Raw genomic sequence first — 19,456 nt, forward strand, 5'->3', positions numbered from 1 at the left:
CGCCTTGGCGAATAACATGAATGCAGTTATGCAGGCTGTGGTCGGCATTCACCAGTAAACTACCCCTATTTAATGTAAGCACCTTCTCTTTAGAATGAGGGGTCTTTTGGAATTTCTAATTTTTATAGCCTCATATAAAGCATGAAATTACCTGAGAAATAACTAAACTCGGTAGTCAAAATGTCATTTGGTTTTGGTGTGGGCGATTTTATCGCTGGTGCGAACCTTGCACACAAACTCATACGAGTAATGACAGAGACACGAGGCGCAAGTGCAGAGTTCCAAGAAGCCCTAGCAGAAGTCTGTGGAATACAACAAATACTAATACAGCTTACTCAATTATGCCGCAGCGAAGTCTTACCCCGAGCTACACTCAATTCGATAGCTCAGATCGTCATGCCCTCCATGACAACGATAGCGGACTTTCTTGATCGAACCAAGCATTACCAAGAAAAATTGTCGCCTCGTGGTGGTTTATCAGGTAGCTGGTGTAAGATGGGATGGGCGCTTTTCAGGAAGGATGAATTAAAGCTTCTACGTGATACACTGCATTCTCGGCTTTCATCCATCAACACGTTACTAGCCGCAGCAAACCAGTATGTACATCCCACAATACATAGAAGTTCTTCGATCTCATAATTGTCAGTCTTCCTTCACCGGCCGGGAATATTGGGCAATATCAAGTTCAAGAAGAAGACCAGGAAAGCAAACTGGAGGTTAAGGACTACCCCAATCACTCCAGCGCAAATTATACGGAGTATGTGAACATGCAGGAAAACATATCTGACTTATACGAGCAAAAGCGGACCGCAGTTCAATCTCTGGTTCGCAATTCTGATGACGAAGGGAACAAACTCGAGATAAATGTTCAAACGCTCCCTTCTAGTGGAATGGAATGGCTGGAAGGAATCGAAGACACTAGCCTAGACATACAAACCCCAAGTGAAGCGATCAACTTGGTGAATGGTGTTGTTGGCTCTCCTGGGAGGATAGAGGGATTGAATGCACCTCTGAAACCAACCCCAAAACGACCAAGCCGGCAAGAAGTATCGTTTGCAACACGTAATAACGGCAACGTCCAATCTTCGATAACATCACAGACTCCCCAGGGGTTAAAAGAACATAACCCCACCACTGGAGATCTTGGATCATATCTCCAAATGCTTTTCGAAAAAGCATTAGTCGTCCAGGCAGAGGCAGAAGCGAAAGCTGCGGCAGAAATGAAAGCTGCTGAAGACGCCGAGTGGAAGCAACGAATGGAAGAAGTAATCCGGATCCAAGCTGAGATTGATATTAGAAAGAAGCTTGATAGTTCAAGGATTGAGGCTGAGAACAAGGCGTGCATTAGATTTAAGGATGCCGTGGGAAGGAAATTCAATTTTCCTTATGACATATGCAGTACATGGCAGGTATGTTCTATAACTCCCCCGAAAAATTAATTTCAGTAAAGATTAACTGCTATAGGGGATGGAGGAACTTATTAAACATGCATTCATGCATGTAAATGAAATTGGCCCTCACGTCCAGGCAGGCCATTATGACCTGGAGGGCCCCAGCGGTGAGATAATCCTACCCCAGGCATGGTCGAAGGCTATCCAGCCTGACTGGGCTATAACAATGAAAATGTGGCCTATGAATAAACCATCGGGTCCACCCTTACGCCCATTTCAAGGTATGCCTACAGGACTACATCTAGGTATGCCTCGTACAGGACCAAACCAGGGTATGGGTCTTGCAGTGCCACGTCCAGGTGTAGGCCGTGGAATCCCCCAAGTCGTACAAGTAATTCCAACATCAAATATGCGTCCAGGTGGTCGCGTGGGTATACGCCCAAGAAAGATATATGAGTTACCAAGTTCCGACGATGACACTGAGAGCGAAGATGACAAGAAATTCTCTTTCAAGACATATCTTGGTAGAAAGTTGAAGCGAATTCGTGGGAAGAAATCTTCTAAAGGCTCTGACGAATCCTCAAGCGGCAGCGATGACTAGGTACCGTAGGTAATTATCGCTAAAGGGACTAATATCTGTGCACATGTCCCTTTACTCGCTACCTACCTATTTTTGTCAACCGGGCAGCTGTCTACCTAGTACATACCTAGGTACTTTACATCCTCTATACCTATCTATAGATACGTTTAGAGTTTAGCATAGGTACTAGGTAGTTAGAGAATTTACATTATGTTTCTAGGATACCAGTATTGGTGAAATAAGGGATTTAACGATTAGCCCGTGCCAGTATACCATTCAATATCGGAAGCAAAGTATCATCATATGACCCTTTAACGCTAGGTAGGTACCTTATACCTACCTACCTACTATACAACCATCACCACTCGACAAGACATTGCCTTTCCTCTAAATCCCTTCTCTTGATTCAACACTAATCTGAGCCCAGAGCACCTTGTCGAAGCTGACGGACTAATATAAAGGAATGCACCTTGTGCAACATGAAGGCCTAGATACCTTCTAATTTAGCGATGGAGCCTCATTTGCTCGCCGTATCATTAGCTTAGATATATCCTAGGCATATGTTGTAGGTAGCTAGTAGTTTTAGTATTATTGATTGCTGTAACACAGAAGATATCACTGAGCCCCCATGAGGGTATGACACGTACTGAGCTACGTCTTCGAACGTAGTTCATAACTGGAAATCCGACCAAATAACACACATGCCGATATACTAGCCGCGCCCGCGAGGTCCTCTTGTTGACCTCGTGGTCAACATGCCTCGTCCCTAGAGTTTTTTGCGGGATTGTCGGCAGGAGAGCCGACAAACAAGTGATAAGTGATAGTAATCCCCTCCACTATGAAGACAGATTCGTCATACTTTAAGCAGGCTGCTGAAGAAGTCGTCATCGTCACCAGATTAATATAAGAGCTCCGTGTATGACTTGACACCTGTCGAATCCTCCCGACTGCGACAATCAGCAGAAGATCGTTCTAGTTCGCGAGGATATCGCTATGCTACTGGCCGATTCTTGCCATATTGATATACATACCTGTAATCATTGGCTGTGTAATGAGGCTCAGTCAAGCCGGAGACAGGTGAGATATCTATAGGAAAGATCATCGCCGATCTGTTAGACAATGGTTGGAATTAATCTGGATACATAAGAGATACTTCGAAGGTCGGTAAGCGTTAGATGAAGCAATACAACAGCAGGTTACATAACATATGTATATACTCCGAGGTGGTTGAAGACACCGAGAGCGGGACCGGGCATTGATCGGGGGGAGCTTATCTGCCAATGAATATCCCTGTCGGGGCACTGGAATGGGGTGCAATATGCGAAGTGCATCGATCCGTGAAACTGATGAAGGTGAACTTTGGTAATTAAAGACCTTATTTAATATCGCCTAAGCCTTGAGGAAGCCTTACACTGGGTGCCATTATTGCGTAATAATTGTGTCGCATCCATATTATCTTGTGGCGGTAAAATGTCACTTCTAGACATCGCGGAAAGTTTCCCCGATTCATATCGACTTGCATTCCTCATACTTCCATCCGCGGGGTCACCGCCACGGGGTCGATTCCAGTCTTCTAATTGTCCGGACTAGGCGTAAGACACGTTAGATGTGATCTTGCAACTGTAGCTTAAAGTCCCAGAAAGAATCCAATTGCCCGCGAGCTTTGTATCGGGATAAGCTCCAGCTCTTAATTCGTCCTAGATACGTATTAACCATGAATTACGAAGGAATCATTCCACCAACCGGCCCCACTATGGCCGCGCCATCGGGGTATCTTATCCCAATCCTTCTCAGCATCGGCCTCTACGCTCTCTACCGCCGGCTATTACCAAAGCCTCTCGCGGGTATCCCCTACAACCCCTCCTCCGCAGCCTCGCTCTTCGGTGATGGGCCGGACATGGCGCGCACCGTAGCCGCTACTAGCGAGTTTGGTCCATGGTGCGCTGCCCAGATCGAGAAGACCGGCTCACCCCTATGCCAAGTGTTCGTGCGTCCGTTCGCTAAGCCATGGGTCTTGCTTGCCGACTACCGCGAGACATACGATATCCTCGGTCGGCGCACGGCGCCCGCCCATGATGCTGACTTCGACAAGTCCACCTTTATCACAGACAGCATGAGTTTCCTGGGTGAATTCACTGCTGCCTTACGCACGAGCACGCGTGGGGACCGCTTCAAGAGTAGCAGGGCGCTCATGCAAGACTTGATGACGCCGTCCTTTTTACATGGCGTCATGGGGCCAGCCGTGCACGAAAGGTGCATGGAACTGGTGAGGTTGCTTGAGGCAAAAACGCGACTAGCCGGCGGGAGGCCGTTTAGTATTATGACAGACCTGGACTATGCCGCGCTGGATGTCATGTTATATTTCGCATTTACAACAAATTTCGACCAGACAAGCTTGGGCCCACAGATTGAGTTGATGTCGCGTCTCACTACATCAGACCTTCCGGATGGACATATTGATGAGCCGATTACGTTCCCCGAGGCGCCGGTTGGGAAATTCATCACCGCGGTGCGCTCAGCGCCAGGTGTGGTTGAAGCCTGCGTTTCTTCATTGGCACCGAAGCTCAAACGTGAGTGGTGGAAGAGGCAGTCGTGGTATAAAAATATTATTTCGCAGAGGAGTCAAGTTATACGTGACCAAGTTATAAAAGCACTTAAGGATTACGATGGCGGCGAGATGCGTTCAGCCATTGGACACATGTTCATGCGGGAGAAGCGGGAGGCAGAGAAACAGGGTCGGGCCCCGAAGCTTGAGACCGACGTTCTCGTCGACGAGGTGAGTTCTATCGTCTTTTCTAAACTAGACACATTGCGCTAATCAGTATTTCCTTTTGTTAGATTTTCGGCCAAATACTTGCCGGTAATACCACAGGCGCGATACTTAGTTGGCTTGTCAAGTACCTTACCAAATACCCCCATATCCAAGCTAAGCTTAGAGAGGTCCTGTACGCCGCTCTATCGCAGGCTGTCGCAGAGGGCCGACCGCCGACCTTCGAGGAGCTGCGCCAGACGCGACTGTCCTACCTTGACGCCTTCATTGAGGAGACACTGCGCCTCAACGCGGTGCCAGTAACACGCGAGACAATTCGCGACACTACGATCTTAGGTCGACATATTCCAAAGGGCTGTCAAGTCTTCTTAATATCAAATGGACCAGGATTTCTCTCGCCGTCGCTAAATGTTCCAGCATCGGAGCGGAGCCCCGCGGCGCGGGCAGCGAAAATAAATGATCACTGGGACGAGAAAGGGGACCTGCGGACCTTTGATCCACAGCGTTGGCTGGTGAGTAACAGCGACGGGGATTCCAATGCGGAGTTCTACGGTGGCGCCGGGCCGCAGTTAGTGTTCGGGCACGGGGCGCGCGGCTGTTGGGGGAAGAGAATGGCGCAGATGGAGTTACGGATCGTGGTAGCGCTGCTAGTGTGGCATTTCGAAATGTTGGAGATTCCTGAGGCGCTTGCTGGCAATACTGCAACGGAGGGAATTACGCGAAGGCCACGGGTGGTGTTTGTGAGGCTGAGGAAAGTTATCAGTGGTTAGTATGAAGATGTGGACGTGCCAGTTGTGAATTATCGATTATGTAAACCACACCATGTTCAAGGTTGCAATGAAAAGAAAAGTTAAGAACATTGAAGGATTTCCAGTCACAGGACTATTAGGTAAGAGTTGATTACATAAGCTCAAAATGATTAGCTCAGCTAAATACCTGTACCTCTCACAGTGCACTTCCCACCCTTCCCCGCAAGATTCCATCTGCCCCATAACATAAGCTTAAACTTAACCCTACCCCTAACCCTGGCAGCCTGGTTCCATAATGTCCCGTAAGTAAATCGGTACCTAGGTACCTACCTTGGTACATAACATGTTCACCAAAATACCATCAGCCAAGATCATAGTATCTGAAAGGGTGTCCTTAATTCTATAATTCTATTAAAGGAATATCCAATACCCCTGTTTCCTAACTTACATGAGTTGTAACATGACCTCTTGTATACCTAGGTAGATACCTCACCATAATATCCACTCCAAAAGATACATCATCATACGTCACCGGCCCAGTGCCTATTCCTTGATGTCTCTTGCAGGTTCACCTCCGACCAGTCAGGGATCTCAATGCGTTGCTCCCGATAAGATAGTCTTGCCTTCCATGGCTCTTGAGATGCATTGGAACCTTTGTTACTCTTTGGAATGAGCGCGGTAGCCATCGATGACAGCTTCAGGGCCCCCTCTTTTAGACCTTGCATTAGCGGTTGCAATGCCGGGAGACAGGCGCATAGAATGCCTAAGCAAGGCTCAGCAGCCGATAAAACTAACGAAAATCGGGTAGTCCCTATTTGGGGTTAATTAAATTCGGAGACATTGCTACGCCGAACCTGCTGGGGTTGGCTCCACGGATGGGATGGCGCTTACAAGTGACATCTTCCCGGTTATAGATCGAATTCTCGGTCTCGAGGTAGCGGATAAGACTAAGGACACATGTTCTGTGGGTTCCGCAGAAGAGATTAGCACCTAGTATAGAGATCGAAGATTAAAGACGGTGTGAGACATACAGGCCACCAAGGGCGAAGATAATGGCGACTAAGATCTTCTTGGAAAGCGGCATCTGCAACCTGACGATTGCTGGTAGAGGCAAGACAAGAATCAAGAAGTCCAACACGACATCGGAGACTGAGCCAATAACAAATAGGGCTACAGTATCTAAGCAATGCCCCGGCAACGAATCATCCCAGACCTTGGAGATTGGCGTGCACTGAAAACCGCGGGCAATTGCATTGCTGACCATCCAGCAGGCGACCGTGATGATTAGGAACCATGCGCTAAATCGAATGTAGTTGAGGACGCTGAAGACGCGTAGATAGAAGACGAGGATAGAGAACTTGACGAGGGATGTAGAGATAGCCCAAACAATTTGCATAGTAAAGAACAGCTACACGATAAAACATTAGGCCCGGTCACATATGATCACTATCCTGATGGTCGATTAGACAGACCTTGCCGCCTTCTAGGAGAGCGGGTTTCGAGATGATCTTTACATGTCTTCCCAAGCCGTCCTTCGTTGCTGTACAATTCCTATTAGTCTCGGATCGATATGAGGCTCTGAGATATTCATAGTGTCCAACATACCGTATGCAACACAGATAGCTTCTGCGATGGAGAATGGCTTGTAACAATCTGTAAGTAAAATGCGGGAGTTTATTGTCTCTTCGGACAACTCGACTTACCAAGGCTAGTAGAATGAGCCAATCGTCAAGAGCAATACTGGCCTGTGCTAGAAATCGACATTTAAAGCGAAGGATGACCGCGACGATAGCAAGCACGCTAAGTAATGTTGTGACTCCGATGATGACGCCTTGCTTGTTCTCATAGATCCAGGCCGGAAGTGGCTCCGCGGTGTCCGACATCGTGCTATGTTAGTCTTAGCGCAGGAGCTTAAGAAAGTGGTAAAGAAGCGGGTTAGAGAATATAATTTCATTCTTTTATCTGCCGACCTCCTAACCAGTACCTAGCCAACGGTCGATGTAAGACACACTTGGAGGCTATGGCGAAAACCTATTTTTGTGCTGTAGTTTTCAACCTCCATAGCAGTGCTACACGGCAGTGGCGCTGACTTGATCTCCGGGATAACTTCCAGGTTTAGATATGATAGGCAGATAATGTACCCTAACTATTTGCTCACGGAGAGTCGGACGCCTGCGTGTGGCATAGCAGCGTACCTAGGTAGTCATCCTGCGCGCAGAATGCCGAGTACAGGTAGGTAAGCTACGGTGACATTATAGGATTCACTCGGAGCTGGCAATTGGAGACAGTTGTAGATATATTGCCTTCCTAGGTGTTTTCCGCGACACATTCATGCGTAGGTACCTTGGTATTTTAGAAATTGTGTTGCTGTCGTGCTACCTGCCCCCATTGCATAACGCGCTACCCTCGCATCTTTACCGTGAACGTTAAGCTTTTGGGGGCAGGGATAGGAGGCGTCGCCCCCACGGTCTGTCTCGGGGTCACAGCCTAGAAAAATTATGAAAGTAGCGGAAGCATCTCCCTCGGCTTAATGTTTTGGGTGGTGTGGGTGTGTCTCTGTTTCTTATCCATGTGCGCGATTTCAAGCTGGCGAACTGATCGCGTATTCTTTCTTCTGGAATCCCACACGTAAGGCTCTCGAGAACGAGGCATCCGTTGTTTGGGAAGGGGTGGGGCCACTGCCAGGTTTTCAATGCTTATCTTGACGACATCGTATTATTAACAACTTGACTTTTGATATATTAAATATGATGTAATAATTAGAGTCACAAACGATTGCGAAAGTTATGTCAAGTAGGAAAATCCTATTACTAATCAAATGTAGGAAAACACGTGACAACCTAGCTACTTGTACCCACTCTGCCACCCAATTATCCCCACAACTTCCTTTACAATCTTACCATTGATTTTTCATCTTTCATCTAATACTCACTGTCTTAGATAAACCTCCAGCAATCCCATTGGACCAGTTGCATGCACCTTGAGGATTTCGTATCGTGCATCTGCTTTTTTGAGCAATGCCTCAAATTCCCTCTTGGTGCGCTGTTTGGCGCCTAAGCCAATTAGCATGATCATATCGATCTGCCGAATATCCCGCTCTAGCAACCGTGGCCAGCTCTCACCGGGCTCAGGCATAACGATATCATTGATCAGAAACGGTGTAGCTGACCCGGATGACTCTAGCCCCGGCACGATTGACCGAAAAATGGTCACAAGATCTCGATCGCACCAGTTGTGCGCACATTGCCGAAGTAGATACGCTGCTGCGGGATCATCTTCTCGAACCGGCTGCGGCTCGAAGAAGCTTTGCTGCGCGAAGGTGATGCGTTCCCTAACATCGTCCGTTAAAATCGCACGGCCTTCGTCAAGCATGTTGGTCGACTCGTCTTGTACCACAAAATTAAGATGCGGGAACGACTACGACGAATGATAAAATTAGATAAACGTGTAGGTATATACCGAGAGGAATAGGCGTAGGCTAGATTAATTTTTGGGGGGCGCTTACCCGAGCTAGCGACATCGAGATATGACCACTCCCACCGCCAACGTCGACAACAGTACCTTTAAGGTCTCCCCAGGAGAAGCAGTCTCGCAGTTCTCTGATGTGGCGGTCCACTACAAATCCAAATCAGCACTGCCAAGTGTCTATTTGTCGAGTGCGGTTTAGATATAGGAAAATCAAGATGCTTACTTCTCGTCGCCCCAGCCATGGCTTTTGCAAAGCGCGCAGCTTTGTCGGGGTATTTGGCATAGTATTGGAAGAGTGGAAGCCCATGTCTTGTATAGAAGGGACAATGTGTACTGTCTGATTCAGAAGGGTATTGTTTCAGACTAACATTTGAATCCGCAGCCGCTTTCAGCATCTCGTCGAATCTACCTCCAAAAATTAACGTTCGAAGCTATTAATATTTACAGCAATAGCATTTCGGAGGATAGGTGTCATGGACTTACGAGTATTGCACAGTACAGCGCAACTCCTCATCTTCTAGCAAGACAAGAGAACTCGCACTATGCGATACATAGCCTGGTCGTTTCTCGTCAAATAAGCGATGCGTTATCAACATACGAACGACTCGACTTGTCCGGTCCAAGTCCAGGCCCCCTTTTTCTGCCAAATCCTCCATGGAAATGTCTCCGTCCGGTGGTACGAGTGTGAAGAAGTCAAAGTCCAGAGCTACCTGAAGGGCTGCAATGTCGTACCCCATGGTCACGAATGACCGCAGAAACCTCTTCGGGCCCTCGACTAGCCGTTGAAGGTCTTCTAGAGACGTTCGCAGGCTACTCTGCAGTTGCAGGTACTCATCCGTGGTGGGGGGCTGGCTCGACTTAGGATAAAATGTCGGCTCGGCGAGGTTATTGTTCTGAAGGTACCTGGTAACGGCTTTAGTCTGCTCCAGTATGTTTTCTGCAATGTTAAGTAAGGAAGGATCACCACGAGTGGTGCTCTCGCTGCTCTGGGTTTCACTGGGCTCCATGACGATGTATTCTTGGTTGGGTCGAACTAGAGAGGTCCCTTGGATTCGTTCACAACAAGCAAATGCAGCGACTTTATCAACTACCTACCTAGCACAAGGAAATTCGAGAGTGGTGTCATACTATAGCTGCAGGCTATCTACTGTCTCAGCCCGCTGGAGTGGTGACGTACCACAGCTGTAGGAGCGGTGACATGCTGACTTCGATAGGTTGGGTAGGATTCGATGCACGATTATGAAAAAGGTATCGTTCTTCCGAGTTACCATGACCGGGGGTGAAGTATCTCCCTGGTACTCCCCCATTTGTATACTAATATAGCTGTGTAACGCTGTTACTATACAAGTTCAAGATATTCGTGCTTGTCTGGGGTCGCGTTAGAGGAGATTATGGGAATAAGACGACAAGACTCTTCCTAATGATCAATATTGGTTCTCACTAGAACATAACTAACATCAGTATTACTTGTCTTATAAGATTATTCGAGTGATATTGTATTATGGCGACTCTACTCAGTTCCAGCAAAGACCAAAACCCCGACGCTAAACTTGTGGCAATTGTTGGCATGGGTTAGTTCATATTTAATCAAAGTCTAGGCATGTGTTGAAAAATAATATGCCCTCAGAAAGCTAAATAGGTTTAAAATTCAGGGTGTCGATGGCCTGGTGGCGTGGAATCCCCGCAGCAGATGTGGTCCTTTTTGCGGGATCAGCGCTCCGGCTTCCACTCCTTCGACTCCGTTCCACGATGTTTCTCGGCCACAGGGTTCTATCACCCGGACTCGCGGCGGCCCGGCACGATGGCCATGCAAGGCGCGTTCCTCCTCGACAGCGATCCGCGACTGTTCGATCACAACTTCTTCGGCATCACGGGACGCGAAGCCGAGACCCTCGACCCGTCACAGCGCAAGCTGCTCGAGGTTGTATACGAAGCGTTTGAGAATGCCGGCGAAACATGGGCATCCATTGCCGGATCAAATACAGGGGTTTTTGTTGGGAACTTCGCACTCGACCATTGGATGATACAGACACGTGACTGGGATTATCCGAAGCCGTATTCAACAACAGGGGCAGGCGTGAGTATTCTGGCAAATCGAATCAGCCATATTTTTGATCTTCGGGGGCCTAGGTATGTAATAAAGTTAACATTTATTCCTATTTTGAATTTCATGCAGTTGCTAAATTCCGAGATTATGACAGCGTCGCCGTTGACACGGCCTGTTCTTCGTCCATGTACGCTGTACATTTAGCTGTTAGCGCAATCCGCAACGGGGACTGTGACTCGGCTATTGTGGCAGCGTCGAACTGGATCGCGGATCCTAGCCTACACATCGCGCTTGACAAACTTGGCGCTCTCTCACCTACATCAAAGTGTCATACGTTTGATGCGTCTGCCGACGGGTACGCACGTGGTGAAGGCTTCGCCGCGCTATATATTAAACGGCTATCGTCGGCATTTAATGACGGGTCCCCTATCCGCGCTATTATTAGGGGTACCGCTGTTAACGCAAACGGCCGCACTGGTGGGATTACGCGCCCCAACGCCGCTGGACAGGAGGCTGTTATCCGTAAAGCATACGATAATGCCGGGCTACCGTTTTCTGATACTACGTATCTCGAGTGTCACGGCACGGGCACCCCAGCGGGTGATCCGATCGAGCTAGCGGCCGCCAATCAAATCTTTGGATCCTACAGGAGTTCGGAGATGGATATCCCCGAGCCTCTATTCGTCGGGTCTGTCAAAACTAACATGGGCCATACCGAAGCCGCAAGTGCTCTGGCATCCATCATGAAGGTTGTGCTCTCGTTGGAGGCGGGTGAGATCCCTCCGAATGTTGGCGTCAAAGTACTAAATCCAAACATTGATTTTACGGACAGCAGAGTGGAGGTTGTAAGAGAAGTCACAGCCTGGCCTAAACATCGACCCCGGAGGGCTAGTGTTAATTCTTTCGGTTTCGGAGGGGCTAATGGTCACTGCATTATTGATCACCTTAGTGCCCTCTCTTTCCATCGCGAAACACCTAGTATCAATGTGGGCTTAAGTTCTGAGCCTAACGGGCATGCGCTCAATGGCCACACCAATCGCGTTCATGATCACCAAGCAGTCAACTACAACAACGGGTCCGCTGACGGCCATCACAATGTCAACGGGAACGGAAACGGGGCACAGAGCCGGGAAAAGCGGATTCATCATCCTCTCATCAACGCCCCGATGATGAAAAGAACAACTAATGCAACTAGTCGCCAACATGTCTTGCTTCCTTTCTCTGCGCATAACGAGTCCTCTCTCCAGCTTAATATCGACGCTATATTTCGGGAGATTCGTAAATACCCGCTTGCAGACGTGGCGTATACGCTCAGCGCCAGACGTTCTGACCTCCCATACAAGGCTTTCCGGATCGTGACTAGGGACGATGCTGAGCTAAATCTACTTAGCGTGGATAGCAAACAGAGCATCCATACCGGCTCGGTCCATCAACAACATGAACAGCCAGCAGATGTGGCTTTTGTTTTTACCGGCCAAGGCGCCCAATGGCACGGGATGTCTGAGCAGCTTTTTGAATACAGCGTATTTCGTACCGCGATCGAGCATCTCGACCATATCCTGAAGTCACTGCCAATGTCTCCGTCCACATGGTCAATCGCAGATATTCTCAAGGGAAACTGTGACTCGGGTCTTATCCAAACACCAGCAGTATCTCAGACCGCATGCACCGCGATCCAGATCGGGCTAGTTGACCTGCTCGCCTCATGGTCAGTGCGACCCGCCGCCGTAGCTGGTCATTCTTCGGGAGAGATAGCCGCCGCGTACGCCTCGGGCCGCGCCACCGCTGCTGATGCCATTGTAGCGGCGTATCTACGCGGTCGGTCCGTCACGGATAATAAGCAGGAAGGGGCAATGTTAGCCGTAGGTCTTGGTCCGGACCAGCTTCGGAATTCGGGATACTTAGACGACGAGGATCCTAAAAATGGTCGAGTGCAGATTGCCGCTATAAACTCTCCTGGGAGCGTTACGGTATCTGGGGACACAATAGCCATCGAGGCACTTGCTGCGCGCTTGGGTGTAGACGGTATTTTCCACCGCTTGTTGAAGACGGGGGGTATTGCGTATCATTCGCATCACATGATTGCTCCCGGTCAGAAGTACGAGGAGATGCTTTCCTATAATTCCTTACATATAAGGTCACTGGGATTGGTTGCGGAGGGGGAATTGTATCCTCGTGTTCCGTGGGTGTCCTCCGTTACCCCTAACAAAGACCCACCATCGAGTATCGGTAATGACGCTGCATACTGGAGGGCCAATCTTGAGTCACCAGTCCGCTTTTCCGATGCTATCTCAAATCTAGTCCGATCAGGTCGGGATCACGCTCCTAGTCACGGTCCTATCAAAGCGCTCATTGAGATTGGACCCCACTCAGCATTGAAGGGACCATTAGAGCAGATCTTGAAAAGCGTAGGGCAGAACCAGATCATTTATGCCGGCTCGACTTTGAAGAGAGGCGAAGATGCCCGCAAGTCGATGCTACAGCTTGCTGGGTCACTTTATTGTCTGAACACGAAGATTGATCTGGTCGCTGTTAACGCAATCGATGATGACGACAAGCGCGTTCTTATCCATGGGTGTACCGCTATTGACCTGCCGCCATACCAGTATACATATGGGCCAATCAATTATTACGAGTGCCGTTCAAGTAAAGAATACCGCTTCCGAAAAGCCCCGCGTCACGACCTACTTGGTTCTAAGATACCCGGGACAGCAAAGTTAAGACCCCAGTGGCGGAACATACTGCGGGTAAAGGATTTGCCCTGGTTAGGTGACCATCGATTGTTTCAAGGTAAGCTAGGATCTCCATAAGAATATTGTTCATATCCCCCTCTAGCTACTTCTAGGACCTAACCATGTCTCTAGATGCGGTTTTCCCTGCCACAGGGTATATAGCCATGGCTATAGAAGCTGCACTACGTACTCACGAGGAGACCCCCGAACTGGTACCGAAGCCGACGGGGTACACGCTTCGAAATGTGTCCATCAAGAATGCACTAAGGCTACCTGAAGATGATCATGGTGTGGAGGTAATATTAAGCATGGAGCTTGTTGATGCCACGCCCGCGGCATTGACTTCGTGGGCAAATTTCTCCATCAGCTCCGCCGGACAAGCTGAAGTCAATTCTATTGACAGTGCATGGACTGAGCACTGTACCGGAGTAGTCAAGATCGAAGTGGGGAACTTGCATGATAAGACCGAGAAGATTGATACAACATCCATGGACGCCCGCGTAATCGATGCACGGTCGTGGTATAAGACATTTACGGCTATCGGGCTTGGATATGGCCCGGCGTTCCAGGCAGTCGCAAACATTCGCACCGACCCAGATAAACAACTTGCCTCGGCGACGGTGTCACTCACCACTACGGCAGGTATGGTCAAGGGAGGTGAGTCGAGGTACGCCATCCACCCGACAGCGCTTGACGCTACATTACAGCTCGGGCTCATTGCTTGTTACGGAGGCCGCGTCGAAGCTACCACAACTGCATTCGTGCCAGTTCACTTCTCTCGACTATACATCGGGGATGGTATTAATAATGGAGGCTGCGACACTGCCGTGGCCGTCGCACTAGGTGAGCTGCGCGGCCTCAGAGGCGCATATATAAACCAATTGCAGATGCTTGACCCAAGCGGCGACGTAGTTCTCGCCATTGAGAAGCTTCGGTGTATCAGCTACATCGACAAGGCACCTATCAGCGATCAGATTAGCAGTGACTCGCACGCGGCATTTACTGCCCCCTTTTCGCGGATGATATGGAAACCCGATTTTCGCTCCCTAAACTACCGGTCATGTCATGCACTATATCCGCCACCCAAGGAGAACCTAGACCGTCTTGTGTCTATAGGGAAGTTGACTAAGATGTCCTGTGTCATCCTCGCAGACGTGTATGAGACATTCACGAAGGGTAGTCCCGAGGTCGGGCTAACGCCTACACCGTCAGGGAACATAGGCCACTTTTTCGCGTGGATCAAGAGGTATGTTGAGGAGGCTAAAATCCCCGAGATGGTCGAAGCTAGATTGCTGCCGCCCCAGGAACGGAGTGAAACGATTGATCGGCTCTTTCTCGAAATCAAGGATATCGTAGAAGCCCAGATAGCTAAAAGGCTACACGAGAATATGGCTGATATCCTCTTCGAGCGTCAGACTGGGGTTGATATCATGGTCCACGGCGACAACGACACTAACCTCCTATCGGCGCTATACAAGCACGGAATCTTCATGACAAGCGCGTACCAACAGCTCTCGCGGATATTAGACAGCTTAGCTCACGCAAACCCACACCTGCGTATTCTCGAAGTTGGTGCTGGGACTGGCGGTGCCACCCGAGTTGCCATGAAAGCACTCACAGGCCCCAACAGAATCAAGCGCTACCGCGAATATGCCTTTACCGATATCTCGCCAGGTTTCCTAACCGCAGCTCAGGCGTCCCTAGCCGAGTTTCGCGACATCAGTTACTCTGTCCTGGATATCGAGGCGGACCCCGCAGAGCAGGGTTACCAGCCCGTATACGACATCGTCTTGGCTTCGCAGGTATTGCATGCAACCGCCAGTATCTCACAAACACTTAAGAACTGCCAGAAACTTCTTAGGCCACAAGGAAAACTTGTACTGGTAGAGAATACCGTAGAAGATAGTGTAATCGGTGGTCTCGTCTTGGGTACCTTGACTGGATATTGGCACGGAATACCCGACGGTAGGGTTAATGGCGCCTTCGCGAGCTTAGATACGTGGGATAGGGTCCTAAGGGAAGTGGGCTTTTCCGGATCCGAATTGGAGTTGGATGATTACCCTCGGCCAAACAATACGATCACGACGCTAGTATCGACACTTGTAGAGAATGGTGCCGTAATGCAGGAGAGCAAGAAAGTCTCAGGGTACGTCGAGGTTCAGCTTCTTCACAGCCCTGAACGTGATCAGCCTCTTCTTGGTAAGCTCCGAAAGGAGCTAGAACAACGTGGCATATCAGTCCAAGTTGTACCCCTCGACCAAGCATCGAGTGCAGTACCACAAGATGCCCACGTTGTAGCCTTCTTGGATGATGAGAAGGACTTTTTGCTCGACACTGAAGGATATTATCTTGGCACGTTTCAATACCTCGCCCACAAAACAGCGACCTTGCTCTGCTTAACATTTTGTGGGTATTCAAAGGGACAGAAGCCAGAAGGCGCATTAATTCCTGGACTATTGCGGACGGTAGGGACAGAGAATCCAACGGGTAGATTCATCTCGATAGATGTTTCTATTGAACATTCTGATTCTACCGTGGACGAAACCGAAGACCTAGTCCGCTGCATAGCAGATCAACTATTCCCTCCAGTTGACGAGCCTAAAGATAGCAAAGAGGAGAATCAGAGCCCTCGAATAAATGACCGCGAATTCATTTGGCAGGACGGGTGCCTCTGGGTCAGTCGCGCCGTACCCGATAGCACTCTTCAATCGTATGCCGAAATATCTTCCAAGGATAGCCAAGAACGATACACCAAGATGTTATCATTATGCCCACTTGATAGCCGAGGTCCCGTCCGCGCAGCATTTTCCGCGCCCGGCATACTTGGCTCTTTGTACTTTCGACCCTACACGGAGTTGCTGGCCCGAATACCATCAAATTACATAGACGTCAAGGTTGCAGCAGTGGGTATTAACTGGAAGGACTTAGCTGTCTCATCTGGCCGCTTCGATGCTAACAATCTATCTTCTGAGTATGCCGGCATCGTGACAGCAGTGGGAACCGACGCTGCAGGTTTGTTCTGCGTTGGCGATCGTGTATATGGCATGGGTCGGGGTCAATTCGGAAACTACACCCGTGTTCCTGCAGCATTTGCGCAGAAGTTAGACGCGCAAGATAATCTCATTGAAGTCGCAACTATGCCTCTGGTGTACATGACGGCGGTTTATGCATTTGATTACGCCGCTCGTTTACGGCGAGGACATAAAGTCCTCATCCAGTCTGCTACCGGTGGACTCGGGCTTGCCGCTATTCAGCTAGCGCAGGCGAAGGGCGCAGAGGTCTTTGCTATGGTGGGAACAGTGGAGAAAGCTGATTTCTTAATTCGAGAGATGAAGCTACCAAGATCGCACGTCATTGCCGTCTCTTCGGGAGATAGCGCGTCTTCTCTGCACAAAAAGCTCGCTCATATGACACCCGACGGTCGCGGTTTCGATGTTATACTTAGTACGGCTCGGGGAGACGTACTGTACGCTTCCGCCCAGGCGCTGGCGCCACTAGGCCATCTGGTTGATGTAGGACGTGTTGACGTACAGGAATCTAAAGCTCTAGAGATGGGTCTTTTTGGCAAGAGTGTCAGCTTCTCTTCGTTTGACTTATCGCTTGTTCTCGACGCCGACCCCGCGATCGGCACGGAGTTGATGAAGGCCGTCCATAGCTATTATCGGGATGGTCTCATCCAGCCAATACGCCCATTTTCAGCCACTGACGTATCCAAACTTGACCAGGTTTTGCTGAAGTTTTCTAAAGGTACGCATTTTGGTAAGTTGGTGGTAACGTTTGAGGATCCACAGACACTGGTTAGAATGCCCCCAGTGCCATCACGGTCACGAGTCCAATTCGATCCTACGGCATATTATATCGTAGTGGGAGGACTTGGCGGCCTCGGAAGGTCCATTATTAGATGGATGTGCGAACGCGGGGCCCGCAACCTGGTTGTCTTATCCAGGCGCGGAATCGAGAAGAGTTGCTCTGCAGCGCAAAACCTCATCGGTACGCTCACCGAGCGCGGCGTTAACATACAATCCTTCACATGCGATATTAGCGACCTGTCTCAAGTAACGCGCCTCTTCCAGAATATTTCATCTTTCTTCCCTAGTGTCTCCCTCAAAGGCATTATTCACGCTGCCGTTTCTTACCTCGACGTCTCCTTCGATAAATTGACCGTGCCACGATGGCGTGATAGCTTGGCAGCCAAGGTTCAGGGGACCAAGAACCTCCACGAAATGACCATGTCCCTGCACCCTGGACAGCTGGATTTCTTCGTCATGATCACCTCGCTTGAGTCGGTCTACGCATTGGCCACACAGAGCGCATACACGGCAGCCAATGCGTTCCAAGACGCGTTTGCAAGGTACCGCCGACGGCTCGGGTTGCCCGCAACGAGCATCTCGTTTGGATTCGTGAAGGATATTGGAGAGCTAGGCCAGGACTCGGTTACAGTGGATATGTTTGCGCGGAACAGGACTATCACGCTCACAGAGACAGAGTTTCTTGCCCGGCTAGAACCCGCGTTTCTTAATGGCCAGAACGATGCCATGAGCAACGATGGTGGTAATGATACGAACTGGATCGGCCAGGATGAGGACCCTCTTTCTGCTTCCAATATCCTTACTTGTCTAGACCCAGGTGCTATGGCGGTCAAAGAGCGAGAAGAGGAGGTCGATGCACGCGATGCAGGTCCAGGCGGCCAGTCAAGAAGCGCCGTGCCCCGCTGGTACGATGACGCGCGCGTCTCGCTTATCATGCGTGCCTTCGAGGATGCGCGACGATACCATCGCCTAGGCAGCTCTTCAGACGCGGCGGCAGGGGCGCAAGGAGGCGACGACAACACCTACAAGTCATCCTTCGAGCGCATCCGCCGACAATTCGACGCAGCAATTATCGCCGGGACCTCGGAGCGTTCCAAAACAGCTAGTTTCGTTGCGGGTGCCATCACAACAGCAGTAGCAGAGATGCTGTTTGTGGAAGTCTCGAATGTGAATCCGGCACGCGCCGTGGCGGACCACGGCGTCGACAGTTTGATTGCGGCGGAGCTGCTGAATTGGTTCCACCAGGCGCTGGGGGCGAAGATTAATATGCGAGAGTTGCTGGATGCGAAAACGAGCATTGAGACGCTGGCGGGTGGAATTGTGGATGCGGCGTTGGCTAGGAGGCAGAACGCGGGGGAGGGGCAGTGAATTACTGTTGATGGGCGAGAGGAATGGCGTTTTACGTCTGGGAATTTTTGCAATTAGTAACCTTGGAATATTTCGTTAGTCTCGTAGGATGGAGTCGGAGAAAATGACTTAACTGATGTGCTAGGATTACAAGGTAATTCTCCTGTCTCCTATGTTGAACAACAGCCTCTAGCTCCTTGTCGCAGTATTACCTACAGTAGGTAGCTAAATAGGCGGAGAAGGGCATATATGCCACGACTTAAGATCCAATATACCTAATACGTGGAATATTGTTTCTCATGCTCTTCTACTCGTATATGATGATACCTGCTTAAGGACCTCTATACAGTTATGCAGCATCAGATCTGGGTTATAGCGAAAAGAAAAATATGATCTTGTAAAAGAGAAAATTGAAAGGACTGTGGAAATTACGTAATCATATTCCTATGAGTCAGCATATTCGGCTGATATAATCATGCTGAAGGCTTCGGATCAAGAAATGCTGATCTAATCATGAGTTATTTAGCTGATGTAATCAATTATTACCTAATTGTCCTACAACG

General features: G+C 49.4%; 5 protein-coding genes across 5 annotated transcripts; 3 read left to right on the plus strand and 2 right to left on the minus strand.

The window, feature by feature from the left end:
- The first annotated feature begins 133 nt into the window (after positions 1 to 133).
- GGS22DRAFT_88928 (uncharacterized protein) lies at positions 134 to 2,195 on the plus strand. The gene is made up of 3 exons (XM_047968345.1): positions 134 to 596; positions 647 to 1,409; positions 1,465 to 2,195. The coding sequence occupies exons 1-3, from the start codon at positions 181 to 183 to the stop codon at positions 1,990 to 1,992; spliced, it is 1,707 nt and encodes a 568-aa protein (XP_047821603.1). The 5' UTR covers positions 134 to 180; the 3' UTR covers positions 1,993 to 2,195.
- Positions 2,196 to 3,594: 1,399 nt separating this feature from the next.
- GGS22DRAFT_88937 (cytochrome P450) lies at positions 3,595 to 5,567 on the plus strand. Its single transcript, XM_047968346.1, has 2 exons — positions 3,595 to 4,747; positions 4,810 to 5,567. The coding sequence occupies exons 1-2, from the start codon at positions 3,686 to 3,688 to the stop codon at positions 5,509 to 5,511; spliced, it is 1,764 nt and encodes a 587-aa protein (XP_047821604.1). The 5' UTR covers positions 3,595 to 3,685; the 3' UTR covers positions 5,512 to 5,567.
- A 313-nt stretch (positions 5,568 to 5,880) lies between these two features.
- GGS22DRAFT_154240 (uncharacterized protein) lies at positions 5,881 to 7,832 on the minus strand. The gene is made up of 5 exons (XM_047960004.1): positions 7,194 to 7,832; positions 7,096 to 7,132; positions 6,963 to 7,030; positions 6,382 to 6,898; positions 5,881 to 6,301 (listed from the first exon to the last, which is right to left on the minus strand). The coding sequence occupies exons 1-4, from the start codon at positions 7,371 to 7,373 to the stop codon at positions 6,500 to 6,502; spliced, it is 684 nt and encodes a 227-aa protein (XP_047821605.1). The 5' UTR covers positions 7,374 to 7,832; the 3' UTR covers positions 5,881 to 6,301; positions 6,382 to 6,499.
- Positions 7,833 to 8,418: 586 nt separating this feature from the next.
- GGS22DRAFT_177998 (S-adenosyl-L-methionine-dependent methyltransferase) lies at positions 8,419 to 9,965 on the minus strand (the record flags this gene model as incomplete). The annotated part of the gene is made up of 4 exons (XM_047963550.1): positions 8,419 to 8,907; positions 8,996 to 9,105; positions 9,182 to 9,363; positions 9,442 to 9,965. The coding sequence occupies 4 exons, from the start codon at positions 9,963 to 9,965 to the stop codon at positions 8,419 to 8,421; spliced, it is 1,305 nt and encodes a 434-aa protein (XP_047821606.1).
- Positions 9,966 to 10,459: 494 nt separating this feature from the next.
- Positions 10,460 to 18,914, plus strand: GGS22DRAFT_185152 (uncharacterized protein; the record flags this gene model as incomplete). The annotated part of the gene is made up of 4 exons (XM_047964275.1): positions 10,460 to 10,529; positions 10,611 to 11,088; positions 11,160 to 13,795; positions 13,870 to 18,914. The coding sequence occupies 4 exons, from the start codon at positions 10,460 to 10,462 to the stop codon at positions 18,912 to 18,914; spliced, it is 8,229 nt and encodes a 2,742-aa protein (XP_047821607.1).
- Positions 18,915 to 19,456: the final 542 nt, after the last annotated feature.

This window comes from Annulohypoxylon maeteangense (genome assembly GCF_022496945.1).
Source record: "Annulohypoxylon maeteangense strain CBS 123835 unplaced genomic scaffold GGS22scaffold_3, whole genome shotgun sequence".
NCBI lineage: Eukaryota > Fungi > Ascomycota > Sordariomycetes > Xylariales > Hypoxylaceae > Annulohypoxylon > Annulohypoxylon maeteangense.